The sequence below is a fragment of the Lissotriton helveticus genome, chromosome 6 (genome assembly GCF_964261635.1).
Source record: "Lissotriton helveticus chromosome 6, aLisHel1.1, whole genome shotgun sequence".
Classification (NCBI taxonomy): domain Eukaryota; kingdom Metazoa; phylum Chordata; class Amphibia; order Caudata; family Salamandridae; genus Lissotriton; species Lissotriton helveticus.
Genome location: NC_136067.1, coordinates 1,435,390,154 through 1,435,413,242, shown reverse-complemented (window position 1 = coordinate 1,435,413,242; position 23,089 = coordinate 1,435,390,154). Strand labels below are relative to the sequence as shown.

The 23,089-nt window shown below is 43.4% G+C and overlaps 1 protein-coding gene across 1 annotated transcript in view; it reads left to right on the top strand.

Moving 5' to 3' along the window:
• VNN1 (vanin 1) overlaps positions 1 to 23,089 on the top strand; it is a 312,746-nt gene that overhangs the window by 26,359 nt on the left and 263,298 nt on the right. The window contains exon 2 of the mRNA XM_078649224.1: positions 17,298 to 17,428. Coding sequence (XP_078505350.1) covers positions 17,298 to 17,428 — 131 coding nt within the window. The remainder of the gene's footprint in view (positions 1 to 17,297; positions 17,429 to 23,089) is intronic.

The window sequence follows — 23,089 nt, the reverse complement described above, 5'->3', positions numbered from 1 at the left end:
AAGAATTCTTTTAAGTTCAAAAGTCAACACAGTGCAATATCTGGAAGCTGCAATGTTATCCTATGGGAGGAAAAAGTCAACGCGGCATTCAGGTAGGGTAACCAACTTATGGGACCCCTGCTCCAGGAGTTAAGGTGAGTGGTGGGCAAGGTCCAAGGCAGCACTAGCAGAACACCGTCAGTGGCTCTAGGGCGGCTGGGTGCAGAGTTGCAAAACGTCTGGTGGCCCAATGTTATTCTATGGAGAACGGTCACTGTAAAAAAATGCTGCACGCTTTGACTGTAGGACCAGTCAGACTGAACAAACAATGGGGCCCAGCCTCACAATGCTCGGGATGTAGGGACACTTTTGGTCACTTCTCCATGGCTCAGGGGTGACAGGGGCTGTTGTGGTAGAGAGGGCCTGTGTGCAGAGGCTGCAGGTGACGTCGGAGGGGTCATGAGGGGTGTAACCATGATGGACTCAGGCTCTAATGTGCTGGAGGATGTTGATGGCACCATTGGCCCACTTCACAACAGGTGCAGTGGTGTTTGCAGGCATTGGGTTTTGGCATTTCCAGGGACCTCAGAGCCCTTTCTTTGAAGTATCTGCAGGATGCAGGGAACAGTTCTGCTGTTCCAGGGGAGGTCTTGGTTCTTTATTGGGCTGGGGCAAAGTCAGTTGACTGCTTCAAACTTCTGATTTTGAGGCTCTTCAGTGTCCTCCTTCTTTATAGGGCATCAGGATCTGCTTCTCCTGTGCCAGGAGGCTCCCCTAAACACTGAATTTAGAGGTGTTAGGGGAGGGTAGGGTAGTAGCCAATGGGCTGCTGACCTTTGGGGTCACTACATCCCCAATATGACCATCTGTTCAGGTGCCAAAGGGGCTCTGGACAAAGGGGGTCAGCTTCCTCTCATTTGAGGGGAGCCAGACTCGTATTTTAAAGGTGGCAGCTCTTTGAAGCTTGCCGACCTAGGAAGGCTGATCATCAGGTCATCCAATGGGACGGGGTGCAACACCCCCTTCCCAGACAGACCTTTGTTCTGGGCCTCCTGAGAGCAGTGCCTCTCACCCTGGGAGGTCAGAACAGTCTCTCATGTGACAGGCTTGCAGAAACCAGTCAGCAAGTACACCAGAGGCTGGTAGGTTTTCAGGGGGCACCTCTAAGGTGCCTTCTGTTGAATATATTGGTAAATACACCACTGGAATCAGTGTGTGTTTATCATTACGAAATGTTTGATACCAATCATCCCTATCTTCAGTGAAGCCATCATTTAGTGGGGGAAATCATTTACAACAGTGTCCAGCACATGTTCTAAAATGGTTTGCCTGACCACTTGTACTGGCAGCAATAGGAGTGACCAGCACAGGGGCATATTTGCTCATGCAGGTATGCCCTCACATGTAATATATTATTCAATTAGTCTTTATTCGTTCATAAACAATCATAAAAGACACATAAAAACAAACAATATAAAAATACAAGGAATAACTTTGTATAAGGAATTATGTTATGAATTTTAACATGTGACACTTTTAAGTGTCACATGTTAAAATTCATAACATAATTCCATTAAAACATATCATGCTAAAAATAGCATATAAATACTTGTCTTGATAAAACCGGATAAAAAGTTCCTAAAAGAGAGACGGTTATGTCCATAATTACAGAAGTTTTGGTTAGCCACTTCATCATTTAAGCAAATTAGATTAAAGGAGACCAAAGTCACCATAACACTCAATAAAATCAGTTATGTAGTACTATGCAACCTATCCCTTCTAAGGGCCCACGTCCAACTCCAAAATTTAGCCATAGCAAAAACTATGACTTCGCTAGTATCAGTTTTTAAGCTACGCAGAGCCGTTTGGCAAGATCTTGTTCCTAAAGTGACACAAACCGGCTTGAGTCATTTATGACGGGGGGCCTTATATGCAGGGCATACAAATAGGCCATGCGGTATGGTCTCTTCCTCGTATAGGCAAGAATTACATTTTGTATTTTGATCATTCCCCCACTTTTTTGTAGAAGATTTTAGGGGGAGAGTACCTACTCTAAATTGGTGATAGAGCTTCCTATCACCAGGGCTCATAATGGTATCCCAATAGGTCTCCAGCCTATATTCAATTTTATGATACAAAAAGAGACCTGTAATGGAAGCGCCATTCACCTGCGAAAGAGACTTCTGACAGACTATGTCCCTATATAAGGGTTTAAAATCTGATTTTGAGGGGAAAGAGTTCTCTTCTGGGTCCAACCACAAGTGGATGAGGCCCATATCCAATAAAGTAGCCTAATCCTTAGTAACTTTATGATTTTATTGGATTTATCAGCTTCTCTAATATACTTAACAGCTTGCGCATAGGGTGCTAACTCCGGGGTAGTCCAAAGCCTTCGCCAATAGGCGAGAGGTCTAAAACCCGCTGCCTCCTCAAAAGAAATACACCCCAGATCTAGAAGTAGGTCTAAGTGGTGTCGATCGAGGAAGGCCAGTCAGTGCCCTCAGAAACTTGTTCTGAGCTTGCACCAATGGAACTAAGTTTTCGGAGCCCCAAAGTTCAGCTCCAACGATTATTGAGGCTCTAACCTTCCCTATGCAAATAGTTAGGACCGGGGCAACTGGTTTGGTTTGGGATAGGCGTTGTTCTTTTAAAAGGGCCCCCGCAAGTTGATTATGTCTTAGGACTAACGAACCCATCTGAGGCTACCAGTTCATCCTTTTGCCCATTGTAACACCATGGTAAGTAAATGAGTCAGTTTGTTTTAAATTTATGTAATACCATGAGCTTTGCTTTTCGACATTAACTACAAGATCATGGTCATTACAAAAAAGACTGAATCTATCAAGGGCTCTTTGCAGACCAACGCGTGTTTTATACAGGATTAAAGTGTCGTCTGCAAACCTTAAAAAGAGGAACCCTCGAACCAGCAAGAGTAGGAGCGTCTGTAGGATAGTCAGTGTAGTCAGAGATAACATTATTATTGAACAAAGAGAAAAGGGTATGGGCTAAAACACACCCCTGCCAAACTCCCTTATTCACAGGGAAACGTTCAGTTACCTCACCCTGTTGGCCCCACTGGACTTGGGCATAGATGGATTCACATAGTTTAATGATGAATGATAAGATCTCAGCAGGCATCCCTACTTCCTTAAGACTGTCCCATAATTTATTACGGGGCACTAGATCAAATGCAGATTTAAGATCTTTGAATGCTGCATAGTGGGTGCCCCCAGCTAAGACCACTGTATTCCAATATATCATCATGAATATAAAAACTTGATCAATAGTGCTAACATGGGAACGAACCCCTGCTTGATAGGTGGATAGAATGTCATTATCATCAATCCACCTATTTACCCTACTTAGCACTAATCTAGCCACCAACTTTTGCATAGTGTCTATAAGGCTTATAGGTCTATAGTTAGTTGGACTAGCACGATCCCCTTTTTTTTTTATAAATGGGGATAATTTCTGCCCCATGCCAGGATTCCGGGATGGGGGCTCCTCTAGCCAAACCATTGGCAAAAATAAAAATATTTTTCAGCCAGTTCTCCCGGTCAGATTTAAATACATCCACCGGGATGCAATCCGGGCCCGGGGCTCCACCTGCAGCTACCCCCATCAAAAGCGCTTTCTATTTCAACTAAGGTAAATGTTAGGACTGACTCAGCGACTCCATATTGATATTGCCCAGGAGAGTTTGCATGTGAAGAAAATTGGGTCTGATAGTGTGCAACCTAGGCTTCAGGGGGGATCTTGTTAATTGGTGCCAGACCCGCATTATCATTGTCCCACTTAATTAGTTGCCAGAATCGGCACCAGTTCTTCCCATTACTTGCATCAAACAGGTCCCTCCATCTGTTTTCATCATAGGCCTTCTTTGCCCGTTGTTTTTGGTGCCTTATATTCTGATCTCAATTTCCTTACCTCCTGCGTTGAACCTGCCCTTATTGCTTTAGACAAGACCCTGTAGGCATTCCGGCATGTTCTGTCATACCATTTTGCAGAGTTGTACACAGGATGCCTATTAATTCTTGTTTTTGGTTGTATGAAAAAAGATCTCAGTTTGGAAAACAGGGCTTCATGAGCTGTTGTAAGGGCTGGGAGAGTGTCTTTGTTTAGATCAAGTTGCGAGAGGGCAGTAAGGGAGTCTACAAGTGTTGACTTGATTTGAGTCACAGTGCCCTCATCCTTGGAAACCTTCGCCCATTTTAACCTGTGGCATTCGTGAGACATAATCACGCTGTTACAATATCCATATTACCACTCATGGTCGAACAGTCTTACACATCTAATATCAATATAAGGGGATCATGATTGCTCTCTGGTCTTTTCATGACCTCCATGTCCCTCACCCTTTGCCAGAATACTAAGCTAATAAGGAAATAATAAATCCTACTGCTTCTTAGCCCACTAATATAAGTTGGATTGCCATTGCTGTCTGATTTAGATCTTCCATTAGCTGCACAAAGCCCCCTCTCCAGTGTTAAACTGTTTAGCTGTAGGACGGCTTCTGTCCACTTCTTAATAGGGGCAAGCATTAGAGACGGAACAGCCCAAATAGCGTCCTCATCACTAGTGAGGCTCCCATCTTCTAGGCAAAGTGGCTCGAACGTGCAGTTAAAGTCCCCCGCGATAATCCGATTACATGGCCCTTTTAGTGATTTCATATATGTGTCCAGGCTGGAGATGTTCGGTGAAGCTTTCCCACCTACCAGCCCTCTGGCATAAACATTTATTAATATAAACTCTGGTTCACACACAGGAATTATTTTGATTGCCTGAATATCTGGATTATCAATCACTAGATGGGAGGCGTAATTGATTCACCTGTGGCTGCTCACGGCCGGGCTTGGCTCCGCTGTTTGTTCCTTGCTGTGGGTGCTTCTGGCCGGGCTTGGCTCCGCCGGGGGACGCCTGTAACTACATCCCCCAGCAGCCCCATCGCGGCAAGGACGCCGCCGCCGCATTCAGGAAGCGCCGGGAGGCGCATAAAGGAGTCCACGCCCCCTCGTCCCGCGGGACGCGCGCGGGCGTGCCCGGGAGAAGCCCGGGACAAGGGCGGGACCGTCTGTGGCCGTCCGGGGCAGGAGGAGGCAGGGCAGGGCCACGATCTCTGGCAGTCTGGCCTTTGGACTCAATCATCTTGTAGTGAGTGCTTAACTTCTCGTTTATACAATTTTTCATATTGATTCTGTCTATCGAGTAAATGGCAAAATTTCGCTCTGCCAAAACTCCTGCCCTAGTCGGGACTTTGGACAATTACATGGTTAAGATGGTCGCAAAAATCAACTCTGATCGTCGTCTGTCGCTCAGCCGGATTAGCCCCCCTGCCTCGCCCACAGCCGACCTTCTTGTTGTAGACAACATTGATAATGTGAATGAGGGTGCCCCATCTGTCTCTCCCCTTGTAGTGTCAGATTTTGACACTGCTTCTACTTCGGCGGACACTCCTGATAGCATTGACGTATTGTCATCTTCTCCCACTGCTGTTCCATCCTTGACCCGCCGCACAGTTAGGGCCTGTAGAAGACTGATTAATAAGCGTGGGGGGCAACGTAAAACCAAGAAAACTGCAACCTCGCAGCCTGTTCGGGTGGAGGTAATGAATGATGACAGTACTGAGGGGGGTTACGAAGCTGTAAATAATGACCATCTTCAGCTATTCGCAGATTTGCTGACCACTAAAATGGAGTTAATGATTAAACCCCTAATAGCAAAAGTAGATATGGTGACAAAAGAGTTAGCCAGATTAAGCACACTTCTATCCCCACCAGCTCAAGCAATCACTGAAAATAGTAAAAATGCTAATCAGAGTGATACTTCTGAGGGTGCTGTAGCAAACAGGAAGGGGGTCGATTACAAATTAGATCAAGTCTCTAAGGAGGTTTTTAGACTTGGGTGCCTCTTGTCCACACATCTGTCACGGACTAAATTGCCCCAGACTATTGGACCAGGAATAGCTGCCACGGCAGCGGTCTCTGGCTCAAAAAGCAGCAAGGGGGTTAAAGGTACATCCACGGGTCAACCTGTTACTTGTGTAAGTTCTGCCCAACCACTGTCAAAGCCTGACACCATAGCTCCTATCTTACAGAAGAAAATAGCCGTTAATAAGACAGGCGATAATAACTTGGGGGGGATAATGGGGAGGAAAAAACCTGTAGTTAATTTACCCCTTGATTGTGCTCCATACACAGTGGTTCTAACAAATGTCCCGACAGTAGACCCAAACTCTTTTGAAGCACGTGATGAGTTGACCAGCTCTCTAGGCAATAAAGTCATTGCTTGGCTAAATAAATACTGTGGGTTTCCCACCGCTTTCTGTAATGACATACTGTCAGTGCGCAGGGTTGACTGGATTGGCACCTCAAGAAAAACATGCAGAGGCGACTGTGTCATTGTAAATTTAAGACACCCGCAGCACGTCGCAACTGTACTGTTAAGGGCGGCCTCCTTACCTTTCACCGAGGATAATATAAGTGTGCGCCCATTGGGGTATTTTTATAACCATCTGAGTATGACTCCTACTCCTAATTCTTATGTTGGTCATCAGACCCCTACTTACCCCTCAAACAGGCAGGCCTTTTTTCCTGGGATGCCCCAAGAAGACCAACCGCCTGTGAATATGGACTCATATTGCTATAACTTGTGTAGGTCTAACTCACAATCACTTCCAATTTTGCCCTTGTTTAACCGGTTCGCCCCTCTATCATCTTTAAGTGAAAATGATTGACTGTTTACCAATGAGGGTTCCTCAAATAAACACTGTCGGATAATGACCTGGAACATTGCCGGTATTAGGGTAAAGGCACGGATTGATGAATGGACCAAACTACTGAAGACCTTTGATATTCTTGCATTCCAGGAAACCTGGGACTTAATGAACAGTTTCTCTTTGGACGGTTACACACATTTTTCTGTACCTGCTACTAGAGGAGGGGCAGGCAGACCAAGGGGGGGGCTTGTTAATTTTGTTTAAATCGTCTTTAAAAGGGGTGTTAACACAACACAATTCCCGTTCCCAAAACTGTTTGATTGTCGAATTTAATCCTCCCTCTTTTTCAAACATTTTGTTTATTAATTTCTATAATTCTAGTCCTAATGATGATACTCGGCAGAATTTGGATATCATTGAATGTTTTCTGTCAGTCTATAGAACCAAGGTAAAAGAGTTTGAAGTTATTCTTTTAGGTGATTTTAACATCCATCCCTGCAATCAGACATGCACAGATCCCTCAGAAGAGGGGCCTCCGCACTCATTATTAACACACTTTGAGCATTCTACTAGGGGGAGACCCTTGAATCTTACTTGAATGCTTGGAATTTGTATGAATCTAGTTGTGGGGAATTTGATAGTAGAACTCCTACCTTTAAAGGTAATGGCAACGGTACTGTAATTGATTATATATTTATGTCTTGTCAGATTTTAGAGAGGGTGGTTCACTATGGTACTATGGTCTCAGTATTTAGCGACCATAACCCTGTAGTAGCGGAGATATTGTCAAGTGTCTTTATGAACCAGTGCGGGTTAGGGGGGAATAGAAGTCAAGATCTGGTGTTAAAGGACCAGGGTCGCAGATTGAAGTGGTCTTCTGTTGTCCCTGAGGATGTTCTTCACGCTGTCCTTGATAGCACTGAAAATGATGTGTTAACATGTTTAGATACAAGGGCCTCAAATCCTCAAGTAATGTCTGCCTTTGGTAATATCTGTAAAACCATTGACATCAGCCTGACAAATGAGAAAAAAAAGTCTAAGCCTAGGGAGAAAAAATGGTTTGATCATGCTTGTTCAAGAGCTCACACTGTTCTGCTTAAGGCCCTTAAAGCTGTCCCTAAAGACCGCCCACTAATAACTACATTAAGATCTTTATATAAAAAAGCCTTAGATAACAGGAAAAAGGAGATTAGGGAATTTGCCTGGTCACAACTGTCTGATCCTGAGATTGTTAAAAGTAGTGCTGATTTCTGGTGGGTAGTCAATCAGCCCTTCTTTTCAGATAAGGACCAAGCTTCCCTTGAATTAAATATCCCGGATAGTGATTGGATCAATCATTTTGAGGCAATATATTCGAGCAATCTAGTTGATGATCTGTCAGGCGGTCTTTCGTTTTCTCAGGAGGTGCAGGGCGTTGTCTTTGAGGCCTCTGAGGTGGAGAAGGCCATTAATCAGACCTTAAAAAACAAAGCCCCCGGGCCGGATGGAGTCCCTGCTGACTTCTTTAAAACGGACCCAAAGCTTTGGTCGAGGGTGTTGTGCGGTGTTTTTAATGCCATAACTAGATACAGTATTCCGGCATCCTGGAAGGAGTCTGTAATTATTCCCGTATTTAAGAAGGGAAGTAGGGTAGATCCAGCATGTTATCGCCCGATATGTCTTATCGATTCATCAGTAAAAATTATGGGCAGGGTCATCCTACTTAGACTCCAGACATGGCTCGACGATAGAGGGGTCTTATCCAACCTGCAGTACGGTTTTAGAACTAAACGGGGTACCATGGACCAGTGCCTTAATCTGCAGATGTTAGTGGATAAATACACCAGGGCAAAGATGGGTCATTATATTTAGGGTTCATGGACCTATCTTCGGCCTTTGATCTCGTGAACCGTACTAAATTGTGGCACATCCTTGCCGATCTGGGTCTTGATCAAGCACTTGTAAACCTTTTAGCCGATCTCCACTCAGAACTCCAGGCTTCCGTCAGGGTTGATCCGGGGGGGCGACGTGCTAGTCGTTTCAAGTCTAAAAGAGGGGTGAGACAGGGGTGCATTTTGGCACCCCTGCTTTTCACAGTTTATATCAATGCCCTTGAATCCGAGTTAAAGACAGCAACACCGGACATACCGCGTATAGGGGAGACCTGTGTTCCCGTCCTCCTGGACGCGGAAGACGCAGTGCTTTTGTCCTGCACAGGACTGGGACTTCAGCGGTTACTAGACGCCTTTGGGCTTTTTATGACCTCATTAGATCTCAAAATAAATGCCAAAAAATCACAAATTATGATGGTGGGTAAAGGCTTACGCTGCAAGATAGGTAAAACTTTCTATTGTAGTAAAGCAGAAATGCAAAAAGTATCGACATTCCCGTATTTAGGAGTTACGTTTGATGATAAGGGGAGTTGGTGCCCCCAAATAAGAAACAGAAATAGTGCCCTAGTAAGAACATCTTCTGCCATTTTGAGTTTCAGCAGAAGGCTGGGGGCTAGGCCAGTCCCAGCCCTTATGACCATCTACAACGCTAAGTGCGTGTCTGTTGCAACCTATGGCTGTTCATTATGGGGATATGGATCGATAGACTGAATTTTTTTTAGATCAGTCTTGTCTGTACCTCAGTCCACACAATCTTATTCGGTTCATTCTGAACTGGGGGCCGATTTTATAGCAGACAAAATTCGAGTGGCCCCTTTAATCATGTGGCTTAAAATTTGGCTTAATAATGAACTATCTTTAAACCAGGCCATTTTGAAAGACTGTCTTCTACTTGACAACACCCACAAAATCAATTGGTTAACCTACGTTAAAAACCGCTTTAGCGCTCTGGGTCGACCTAACCTCTTTTCCTCACCGGAGTCTATATCCCGGACTGATATTGTTAGAATCAAAAGTGATATGCTCAAGAGGCTGTCCTTATTAAGAGAGGAAAAGGAGCTGATAAAACCTTTGGTTAGAGCACATATTTTGGTTGTAACCCCTCCAGGCCCTGAATTTTATCTCACCCTGGTTAACCGCCCCTTTCATAGGTTTTTATTAACTCGCTTCCGCTTCACTATGATTCATCTGATATTAGGTCAGTATACAACTTGGTGTAAACCTGATGAATTTCCACCTTGTTCTTGTGATAGCTTCTCTATCCAAGATACCATACATTTTACCATGTTTTGTGGGCACTTTATAGTGGAAAGGAGGAAGTATCTTGTGCCAATCTTAAAAAAGGCAGGGTTTCTGCAAGTAAGACCAGCACTTCTCTATTTGCAGCTGTTAAATCATCCCAGCATTGTCTTTCATGTAGCCAACTATTTGGTGTGTGCGGTGCGCACCAAGAAAAGACTCATGGAGAATGAGAGATTGGCAACATTGTTGTGAAGTTTTGCACCTAGCACTTTAGTAGTTAAATACTACCATATATCAGGAACTAGGTTGATGGCGGTATGATGATGATTTTTAAATATTTTATGACACACCTTTTTATGAATTTAGTGATGATTTAAAAAAAAAAATATTCTTTTGTTTTGTCTTTTATTAAACTATGATATGTGGTTTTTAAATTTAAAGATGTATATTTTTAAACATTGTATAATGTGTGTATTTCTTTATGTACCGTGCCTTTTTTTATATTGATTTATCGAATAAAGATTTTTTGACTGACTGACTGACTGACTAGATCTTCTACCTGAAAACCCCCCTGTTGTTTGACCCAAATAGTTAATCCACCTGAAGGTCGCTCCTTGGTGCTCACAACTCCTGGCTTGGCAAATGCCAAGTAACCTGTCCGAAAGATCGTACTTAGAGACAAAGACTCTTGGAAGACGACAATGTCATAGGACTCAATAAAGTTATACCAATCAGAAGATTTAGTCTTTGATAGGATCCCAGCAGTGTTCCAGGATAAAATATTAAATGTCCTGGATCCTAATCCTTCGCCCTGTTCTATCTGAGTCAAGACTTCAGTGCACTTTAACCCACTGTTTGCTGTTAACTGGAGGTTTAAGTCTGTCACGTGGGAAGTAGGGGAGTGAATAGGGGTATTCTCTGTCCCTGATGCATCTACCTGTAGCAGTCAATCACAGGCATCTAGGCCAGGAATGGGGCAAATCGACTGACTGAGTTAAGATTGAGGGATTGGCCAATGGCCCTTTGATGGGCACTACGAACCCTCCCTCCTGGTGGCGAGTAATAACGGGGTCTGTAAAAGAACCCTAGGAGCAGAAGAGATATTTTTACGGGGCAATGCCCTACATTTCTACTCCCTAGGCACTCCAGTAGGAGTCTCACCACATACACATTGTTGAAATTGGGGACTACACAGTCACCCCCGTCCTTAGAGGAATATCCAACCCATGATGAACGTCTAGTCATTATCAGTAGGTGCAGATATTCCAACCCCATACCCCTGCTTCCTTCAATTGTACACTTAGCCAGTGTATTGTTTTTGCCGTTAACTGGTCAGTAGATTCCATCTGGGCAGGATGTAGAGTTGGTACATTTCTCAATACCACTACCAATGGGGCGGCGGCCGGTGGGAGATGTAATACTCTACAATCCTTTCTCGACTGGCTGTTTACCAGACCAGTGTGCGTTGTTAAGTCACGACTAGTACCCCCAGGGGCAGTGATTAATTGGTTATCTAGGCCAAAAGTAGGCTTATTTTGTAAGGCATTACTTATTAACCTAGCACATGATCTAACTCACTCCACCCTGGGGGAACTCGGGATAAGTTGGGCAAATTCACTACATGTGTTCCCCAATTCACCCGCACGACCTCCCAGGGCCACTACACCAACATCAGAAACAATGTTCCTCCCGCCATTCCTACCATATGGCAAGGGCATTGGATTGGATATTAGGGGGGTCGCTAATGGGCAATTGGGATTTGTGGGGTTACACAGCACATTAGGTATCGGTTCAGGGGGCCACATTTTTTCCCCCACTAGGGCCTTGATAGAACCAAGATTAGACACGACAAACAGTTCAAGATTAGTTAGTTTCTCCACAATTAGTGTCAGTCTTTCACAAATTGGAGATAGGGATGTCGAAATAAGGGCCCTCATTCTGGCCCATAGGGCCTCTTCAATTTCAAGGATGGGAATGCCAACTGAATCTATATTTCGAGCGCCCGATGTAAAGATGGTAGGCTGAGGCTCAGTTATCGTTGGCAGTATTGGAGTCGCCGATCCACCAGTCCTAGTCTTTTTTGGCATCTTGGCATTTTTTTTGCCTTTGGGGGCCCCCTCCCTGATTCCTCTTTGTAGCCGGTTCTGGCAGTATTTCCGAAACTTGAGGCTTTGGTTTGGGCACAGACCTTGTAGCAACAGGTGGTGGAGTAGTGCATACTGTGCCCTCTTGGACCAAATGAGCAGGCACAGGGCTGGATGGTAACTCCATGATTGTTGAAATGTCCAGCAGTTCAGATGGAGTCTGGCTATCACCTCCTGCCGAGTTTAAAGGATCTGGGCCTGCGGCCAAACAACGTTCTGGCGAACGTGCAGACATCAAACCGCCCTATGACGATCATTTTGATTGCAAGGGATCAAGGGATAAATGACGCTCAGTCAGGGCTATTTCATGGGCTAAGACAGAACTAGCTCTAATTATAAATTGATCCAGGGTCCCAGCCACACTTTCCACCAGTGAGAGCGTTCCTCCCCCTTCCCGCCTGAGAATTCATCATTAACTAGGCACTATAGCTCTATAGCTGCAGTGTCCCGAAAATCCGAGACTCAGCAAGGAGCAAGTGATGACTGACCTTAGAATGCTGCAGAAGTAAGAGGTGGGGGGCCCCAGCCCGGCCTCATTCGCCCAGGTGCGTCCCGCGCTGCGGGAGCCCTCCGGGAGCCCTCCGCTGCCCTTTCAAGGTCTCCTGCCGCTCCCGGTGAGGCGTTGCTCGTGCGCCTCCCCGGGAATGCTGGGATGTGTAGTTTTTGTCCACCAGGTTTCATAGGGCAGGAGTGGCAGAGCAAACAATATCCGGCACAGCAGCGTTGCGGTCTCCCCTCGACTGTATGGATGGCCCTTGTTATCAGAGCTTGGCGTGTGGCATTTCAGATGAAGGGTTAGCGTGTTATTATTAATCACCCTGCCTTAGGGCTGTCAGGCCTGCTGTAGGAGTGACTTACAAGTATTACATGCATGGTAAGGGGACATGCCACACAGGGATGTGTGACATGCTGTGTTTTCTCTTTTGTCTTCACCAAAACACGTGGCCTCCAATAGCAGCCTTGTATGTGTTTGGTGAGGGGTTCCTTAGGGTGGCACACTTTGTGGACTGCTCTTAGGGACACTTTTTATTACCTCAGGCCCTAGGTAATAAGGGTACCATTTACTAGGGACTTAAAGAGGGTACTAAAAGTATTGCCAATTGCGGGAATCAACTGTACAGTTTTGAGAAGGGTAAACAGATATATAAACCTCAGCACTCTTGTTCAATTTTGTGTTAATTCATACAGTTGTTCATACAAGTCAGTTTAAAGTACCAGCAGACCATAAACTTTATTCTTGCCGTATCAATTTAATATGAATATACAACTGAGTCTTAAATAACAAATTTAAAAAGCAGTGACATTAAAATCCAGGAGTAGACAGCTTGGTATAACAATCCTCCTTTTAAAAGTTGAACCGGCAGCTGACATGGGTTTTGTCCAATTGGGCCTTGGTGATTTGGCACCTTAGGTAGTGGGGTGCAGTTCTCCTACACATGCTGTGTTTTCTCTTTTGTCTTCACCAAAACACGTGGCCTGCAATAGCAGCCTTGTATGTGTTTGGTGAGGGGTCCCTTAGGGTGGCACACTTTGTGGACTGCTCTTAGGGACACTTTTTATTACCTCAGGCCCTAGGTAATAAGGGTACCATTTACTAGGGACTTAAAGAGGGTACTAAAAGTATTGCCAATTGCGGGAATCAACTGTACAGTTTTGAGAAGGGTAAACAGATATATAAACCTCAGCACTCTTGTTCAATTTTGTATTAATTCATACAGTTGTTCATACAAGTCAGTTTAAAGTACCAGCAGACCATAAACTTTATTCTTGCCGTATCAATTTAATATGAATATACAACTGAGTCTTAAATAACAAATTTAAAAAGCAGTGACATTAAAATCCAGGAGTAGACAGCTTGGTATAACAATCCTCCTTTTAAAAGTTGAACCGGCAGCTGACATGTGTTTTGTCCAATTGGGCCTTGGTGATTTGGCACCTTAGGTAGTGGGGTGCAGTTCTCCTAACCTCGAGGGGCACCAATATTTGGATGCTTATATTTAATGCACATAGAGAATAGATATGCTACCAATTAGACCACTACTGCCATCTGTAAATATTGTACAGTTTTGGGAAGGGCTCTGGCCCTGGGGACGAGGTTAGCCGTAACCAAGTGCACTTTTTTTGTGCTTATCCTAATACAAGCAAATTTCTGTTATTCATAGTGAAGAGGGGCATTGGTTGAACTGGGCTGACCTATTGCCGCACTTTTCAGACGTGGGTCCCTTTCTCACTTTGCCACTGGATTCAAGCTAGCCTGGCTGATGACGACTGATTAGCCTGAAACCTGTCCCAGGATGCTTGTTTACGGTCTAGTGAAGACATGGCTTGGCAGTTCGGACAGGACTGTTCCCATGAGGCACAGGGTCAGACTGATTTGCATATGGCAATGTCTGAACTGGGGGTGGCGGAATGAGCTAAAGAATGATGATGGATTAAACCCAGATCAATTGACGGGGGGTGAGTGCTTGCAATGTTCAACACATCGTCCATCATCCCCTTTGGTCCCGCAGCAGATAAGCCGAATAGTGTTAACAGTGACCACTTAGCAACGATTGGTTATCTATGAGTGGAACGGGAACCATTGGCAACAGAAATGACAGCTTTCAGATCTCTTCCTTAGAGTGGACATCCCAAATGCCGCTATCAGGGTTTGGATATAGGTCACCTATCGCAATCATCCGAGAACTGTTGTCCAGAAATAACAGAAATTGGAGTGTCATGTCTCCTTGCTAAGACAAATCATTAAGATACTTTGTTTTAAATATATATTACTTAGGCTTATGCCCTGCCCATAAGAAGTGACTACACAATTCAATTGTTGTGAACTATGTGTTTGCATTTTATTTAAGGTCAACATGACAAGCAGTCCAATATTTTGTTTTGTAAACAATTTTGAAACGTGGCAAAGCCTACAATCAAAAATAATGCCAATAAACTTTACAGACTATTTAATAAATCAGTAAGAATGTAGTACCTACAATCCTTGAGAATTAGCATTTGTAAAGATCAACCTATCTTTTAAAATACTATTTGAGCAGTATCAAGAGAAAGGTTTGCTGCAGCCTGAGGTTGATTAGCTGTCTCGGGTTTCCTGAGACATTTCCCGTTTTTGTTCTTATCCTAATACAATCAAAATGCTGTTATTCATAGTGAAGAGAGACATTGGTTGAATTGGGCTGACTCATTGCGAATGCTGTATGCTTTTGTAGGTAGAAGCAATATGTGAACGAATTGTAAATAGACCAATGAATATAGAGGGTTGCTCAAAAGCTCTGAACCCCTGTATGTATAAACATATGCGTTTCTATTTGTTTTTGGAGAAATAGCAGGCTAGTGAAGCAGCTAAAGCTGTCTCTGGGCCAGACATAAAACAATAAAGATAGTGGCACATAAAGTAGAAGAGTGTAGAACAGAAAATAATATTCTAGGAGTAGGAGCATTTTGATAAGGTTTATTCGACCCACCTGTGTACACGTGTTCCCAAATGAGGGTGTATTCCTGATGAAGAGAATCATAATTTGCTGAACAGATTTACGAATACTGTTTGTAAGCCTAAGGGTCAATTACCATGGGCAGCCAGCAATTTTAGTGTCTCAGAGGCAGTTACCGCCAGAACTCACAATCCTCGGTTTTCCAGGGTGAGCTTATACACCCAATACTAATCAAAGCCTTGTACCAGTCTACCTTGACAATGTGCCCTCTTAAGAAGGGGTTATTTTAGTGTACAGTGCCAAATGTAGTTTCTTTTGGTGCTAGTTGCTACAGACCACTGGGCTAATGACAGATGACAGGAACAACAGATCTAAGAAAGACTTCATGTATAAATGATATAGAATGGAGACAAATAGGCAACTTTTGGGGGTTCCCCTCAGTTAGAAAACGTCAGAGAATAATGACTATTGATGCATAACACTGTTTATAGAGAATGATATAGGACCCTATGTACTCTACAATCATTCCGCTTATTCCATGCTGTTCAAGGACAGGCCAAAGAAATAACCATCCAAATCAAAGGCTTCCTCTGTCCCAAACGTTTTCAATGCTATAGGTTGCCTGGTTGTCTCAGCCAATCTAACATTTGTCTTCAGAGATGGGGTATCATGAGATATCTCACCAAGTACTAAGGCACTTTACAAAGGAGGAAATAGGATTGCTATGTTGTTGGTTAATTGAGATGCTAATGGTCAGGCATATATTTTGTATTGTCACACATAAGGGAATTTGGAAGATAAACAATTGAATGAATTTCATATTTACACTTTTTTAGAAAGACTATAATCTTAGCCATAATCAATGATCAGATTTATCAAAGCCCCCTGGAGGATGCCATGGACATTTAAGATTGAACTGCTTCTAGATGAAAACCATCTTTCTTATCTAATTTACCAAATGTCACCACCATATTGTGAATGATCTGAGATATCCCAATGTGCCATTTGGGCACCAACCACAGTTTGCTTGGTCAACCAAAAGGAGCTTCAGGGTGAATGCGAAGACAACTGACTTGTTCTGAGCTGCTCCAGTATGAGAAAGCACATGCCACACTGCTTTATGGTGATGTAGAATCACAGGTATGACTTTTGCATGGTACAGGCACAACTGGTAACCGTTGATTTGAAGCAAGTTGTGAGAAGCTTGTGAGTTTGGGGATTGGCGTGGGCCAAGTTTGGCAGTAGTCAGCAAGGAGAGGAAACATGTGGACAGATTTTCATGGAGGCAGAACAAAGCTACTCTTCTTCATGGTCGAAATTCAGTGTCAGAAATATTTAGACACTATCATACATATATCATACATACATACATATATATACACATATACACACATACATACATACATACATATATCATACAAATATACATCATATCATACCCCCCAGCCTGATCCCATGAACTCATGACCCCATCAACAACAATTGTTCTAGATAAAATCACTTTTTTTACTCTCCAAGGCAAAGGGACTGATGCAGTTGCTAACACTGCAGGAGCCCTCAAGGATTCTAAAGGAGATAAATAATTGCAAAACTGTAGGCCTTGATGTCATACTGGATGAACTTCACTTCTATGCATTGCAGGGATCTGGGTAAATCAGGTCAATCCTTGTTCCCATTGCACCCTGTGCAGCTGAGCTAACACTAAATGCCCTTTACAGTCATTTATCAGTGGTTGTATGGTCTATTGTATGGTCTTTTCACCAACGTTGTGTTGGAGAGTTGACAGCAGTCTCACGTACACTGATTTTCAATATTAATGCATATGAATATGCTGCTGTAAAGCTTTCATTTTTTGTATGGAACGGAGCTGTGTTAAGTCCACTGTTGTAATGGAGTCTATTTACTATTTTGACAGGGTGCAAGAATAATCGTAACTCCAGAAGATGGAATTTATGGCTGGCATTTCACAAGAGCGACTCTTCTTCCATATCTCGAAGATATCCCTGACCCTACAGTGGGATGGAATCCGTGTACTGATCCTCTGAGGTATGAAGCATCCAAAATGGAAGACATGCGAATGTAAAGGCTGTCCTGAATGGAGTAGAATGAATACATGTCACAGGCATCAACAGATTAATCTCTGAACTGTCCCTTTTTCGACAAACAACAGTCCTAACCACAAACTTTACTCTTTGTGCAGAATTTATTGGGTTCTCTAGTTTCAAACTTTGCCATTTACCAATCAGGATTTTTCTATGGATAGTCTCCAGGTGAAGAGACACAATGTGTAGCTAACATCCTGAAACAGATATTTAGTTAAGATATATTGGTCATCTGGTGCATCTGTGAATGTGGGGGTATTGCTAATAGCAGTGATACCCAAAATACGGCCGATACCCAAAATAAGCCCTCCTGACCTATACATGCAGCCCCATGGTAATGAGCAGCACTGGGATACTATTTACTGGAATTAGCACTAACATAAAAAATATGTTAAATAAACAGGCAAGCATTTTTCCAAAGGCTAATGGAAGTTAAAGAAAGGGAGTAATTAGGATATACCTCTTTGCTTAACTTCAGAAATGCCTTCATGTTTAAAGACATTGTGCAGCAAAAGTGTCAAAGTATGAGAAAGTCTGTTAAAAATACAAATAATGTATTTCCTTAACATGCAGAACAGTTTCACCTTAGTACTCTATGGATTGAGAAGCATTTTTTTTTAAAGTGATAGTTTCCAAACATGAATTCAGAAACATTTATTCTTCCTAATTAAATCAAACACATGAAGATTTTGTGCTGCATATATCCCAAAGTCATGTATTTTGAGGGCCTCTTATGTGATAACAAAGAAGACAGAGGGAAAGTGAAATAAAAGAATTTCCTAGTATCACACAATTTGGTTAATTCGAAATGCCATGATTAGTCTAGTGCTTAATTTAAGCCGATGGTTTTCGGTGCTTGGCGCTAGCACCTATTCTTAACATTGGATCTTGTGACAGTCTCCCACATGGTGGCGCTGCCTGATAATAAGGGTGTTAGAACAACAAAAGCTGTCTAACAATTTAACATATATGAACAATCACTAATACGTGCCATCCAAGCTATTCTTATAGCTTTGGGGGCATTGAATATAGTATAAATTGTCACACTTGTTAGACTGTGATGGTTAGTAGTTGTGTTGGTACTGTAATTGGCAGGGCTGGCAACAGGCACACTGGTTGGTACAAGCTGCCGTGTCCCCCTGAGGAGGGCCCCGGCACTTATTGTTTTACAAATTAACCACTGGATTAATACTAAGATTTTGGTTTCAAATTGTGCAATTCAAACACCAGATGGCTATGCCTCACTTCCCTACACCCACTTTACCCCCAACAAGTGCTTAATTTGAGCCGGTGGTTACCGGTGCTCAGCACTGGCACATAATCACCAACAGTGCTTTTCATGAGCACCATTTAAGGATCTATTCATTGATGGGGAGATTAAGTGATTTGATCATAATCACAGGATGTTGAGCGGAGACTCGAACCTGGTTCCCCAGCACTGAAGTCAGCAGCTCTGGCTATTATACCACATCCTCTCTCCACTTTCATATAGCTAGTAGTTGGTTCTGTTTTAGGCAGCGCTAACAGGAGAAATGGGCTGGTGTAAACTGCCTCCTGACGAGAGACCCTGCACCTATTTTTTTTTAATTAACCACTGCCCCCAACTGCCGCCCTGCTGGAAACAATGTGGCCCTCTGTCAAATCACAGACCAAACCTTGTGGCCCCCTGGGAAAAAGTTTGTGACTACCCATGACTTCTAGGATTCAGGCAATCCCTCTGTAACTGTGGGGGGGGGCATAAAAGGCAGCTCCTTCTTATAATCGAGTTTTTGCTTCCTCATTAGGCATTTAAGCCTATCTCTGTTCACCCCATGCTAGTTAGTTTGAGGTCCTGGACAAGGTACGCACGGGGAATACCCCGTTTACGCACAGTTTTTTTAATCTTATGACGAAAGCTCTATCGGGTAATTTACACGTCTTTTAATCAATCAGTTTGAGAGATGGGCCCGCCAAAGTGGTCGTTTACCAAAGGAATGTGTTTTAGGGAAATCAGTGATAACCTTACATTAAGGTGCACGAGAAAACACATTACTGTTAAATTCTTTCGATTTCCACTTTAGGTTGACATTGTTTCCTCAAGGCATTGCTTATGCTTCAAAGAATATGAAGTCCAGTCTGCTACATTTTGGCTGTCAGCTCTACGTGCAAAACTAGCTTGAGTTCTGTAATAGTCACAAATCTAGGATAAATAAATCAGATGAGATGTACACCTGGCAAACAGTGTAATCTCAAAACCTCAGTTACCCCACGAGTGTCACACACTTTAAGCAAAATGTACTGAGCAGAGTTTCCAAAATTGTTACAATCGAGTCAATGATAGAAAATATTCTGAAAGTTCAAATCTTAAAAGTTTTGGTTGCTCCTTGATACCTTCATGTGCAGGCCGCTTTAAAAATGTACATTACTTTAATTTAATTTGGGCCTCGAAGCCCATAGGAATCAATGGCAAATACCGATTCGGTAATTACCGAATCGGTAAAATTACCGATTTGCCAAGGGGGACAGGGTGTCACTTTGACACCCTGTTGCACCCCTGTTTCTGGCTTGTGTACCATGTGACACACATACCTGCCCTTAGGGCATGTATGTGTGCCACATGGCACAGGTGTACATGCATAGATGTGCATGTACACTAGAATTCGTTATTTACCATGCAATAGTATTACATGGTAAATAACGAATCGGTAATGGCCTGTGGCACTGTTTTCAGTGCCACCTACATCTGTATTTACAGATTCGGTAAATTTACCAAGTCAGTATTTTACAGAATCGGTAAATTTACCGAATCGGTAAATATACAGATTCTGTGTATTTTAAGGCCCCTACATCTCCATTAGCAAATACCAGTTGGTAACGGCCGAAATCGGCCGTTACCGACCGGTATTTGCCGACCTACATCTGGCCCTAAGTACTTTGGCCAGTAATTACAGATTACATGAAAGTCACAGGCCCTTACTACTGAGAAATCAACTGGTAGTTTGCATAGCACAGCATGAAATTCATAATAAAAAACAAAGATAACACAACATATCATTGAATACCATAAAGTCATATAGTATTTCATGAAACATTTTGAAAGCCAAACTCTAGGTTAAAGAAAGGTGCTACAAAGTTGTATTAATGCACATGTAAGTATTATATAAGTGCAAATTAGCAATAACATCAAACATATAACATAGCATAGGCTTGGACACCATAATAAATGGATCTTACTTCAGCTGTTCTATATTAACCTAACAACCTAATGCTAAAGCTGCAGGGGTAGGGCTGCTGGTAGGGCTGCTTTTAGAAAAAAACAGCATCTACAGTGCATCTTGAAGAATCGCTGTGCCAGAAGAAAACCCAAAAGACAGTGGCCCTCATTATGATAAGGGTGGTCGGACCTCCGACAGGCTGTCAGTGATGGTCGGACCGCAACAATCACTTCGATCTGAAATCCTCATTAGAAGGCTGGCTGTTGGACCCTAAGCTGTTGGATTCAGGACCACCACCTCCACCAGGATTACAGATCCTGATGGGGTTGAAGTCGGGCTGCATCCCTGAATGGGAGCGGTGCCACGGCAGGCACCGCCATTGGGATCACAATACCCATTTCCAACGGCCTTCTCATGGTGGCAATCCTGCCATTAAAAGGTTGTTGGAAAGAGATATGGGGGACTCCAAACAGGGCCGATACCCATCGTGGGCCACACTAAAAAGGGCACCTCTGTGCACAAGGTGCCATGCATGACAAGGTGCACGGCACACAGTGCATGGACATGCAGGCCATGCATACATGGCATTGGCATGTGCTGCAGTGTTTTGTCATGGCGGCAGCATGCCCCCACTGTGTTTCCAACTGCCAGCCCGGCGGTTGCTTCACAGTATGGGAGGCAGACAGCCAGCATGCTTGTCGGCGATCTCCTGACTACTGCATTATCGTCTGTCGGTCCGACCGACTGGCATCAAAATGATGCCCGGGTCGTTATTGCTAAGCAATTGATTGTTTTAATTTGAGTTTCAGAATATCTCCAGTATAGCACTCCATTTCGGGGCTGCTACAATTTGTTCAACTAGATTTCCTAGTGCTTCCAATGTTACTCCTGATGTGGCAAGACTATGACTTTAGGTCAGATGATAGAATAGAAAGATCCTATTCTACATTTTATTTTTTAACCGAGACAAGGACTTTGGGAACTTAGCTCTTTGGAATGCAATGAATGGCACTCTAGCCTTTAAGCTTTTGTGATGAGTTTGACCCATAAATGGCACTTTTATGAGGGTGATAGAGCGCACAGGGACCAACTAGCTCAGGTTTTTACCATACTCACCTTGGGCCCATATAACATTCACACTTTGAACTAGCAGTCCTGCCTAACCAATTACTAATTTAGTCACCCTATCAGTTGCCCAGAGGTCTGATTTAGGACTTATACGTGTAAACCATGACTTACTAATCCTCGTCACCTTACTATAAGTCCTGTGAATCAGGGAGTTAGAATAAACAGGCAATAATTAAAAACATTTACTTTTCTTATAATAACCACAGACTCGGGGAAAGTTTTAAAAACCTTTATCAATGAGAGATTTTCTGAGTCAAGTTGAAAAGGGCCACAATCTTGTGACCATAAATTTTACAAGCAGGAATATAACCAATAGGACATAAAGTTTGTAAGAAATCACAGTAACACCTTTAGACATTGGTAGCTGGGAAGGGTGAGAAAGGAAATAGCACAAGGACATGCCACATGGATTATATTTACCTAGAATGATGCAATGACCAATCCTGGCCACGGGCTGGGGCAAAAAGGACCAGGGCCAGTCTCCTGACTAATTAGGTGCCCACGGGACAAGACAGGTGCAGATCAGGACAGGTGACCTCAGCTAAGTGCAAAGCCAGCGTCACACCCCTCTCTCTAGCAAAGCCAATTAGTACCCCAGTTGGGTAATCAATTCTGCTGACAGAGTGCTCCACCAGCAACTCTGCTCTCGATCGCCTATTGAATGCATTGGGTCAGTGACAGGTCAGCTATTCGGACAAGTCTGACAGTTTCTCTATCTAAGTCTCTCTTAGTTATACCATTTCGAGGGCAATGTACCACCCCTAAATGTTGCAAATCTATGTGTTCTCCTTCAGTGATTGGTTGGAAAGACGAGGAGAGGTCATCACACCATACTAAGATGATGTAATTTCAATTCGAATCATATTGATTGAATCCCCACCCACAATTTACTTTCCCATGACTTTATTCCACCCATAAACATTATTTCATTTTCTCATACATTGTTAACACATTTGGTAAGTCTTCTTCCTTTTCCCAGCTCATGGGGTGAGTTTCTAAGGCACGTCGTGGGCAAGATGCTTTTTGGCCGAGGTTCTATGTCAATGCTTCAGCAATTTCAGAGTTCAAGTGCGCATGCGCAGCATCGCCCAAGATGGAGGATGTGATAGTACTCAGGCCCAAAGTACGAGCTAGTAGCAAAGTCAAAAAGAATCATTTTAGAATACAAGTCAGGGTGAGAGCTCATGATGTGGCAAGCTGAGTTCAGAGCTGTGGCACCTGTGTGCCTTTTAAACTCACTTAGACTCAGCGCCTGTTCTCACCTTGAGTGGACATAGCCCCCA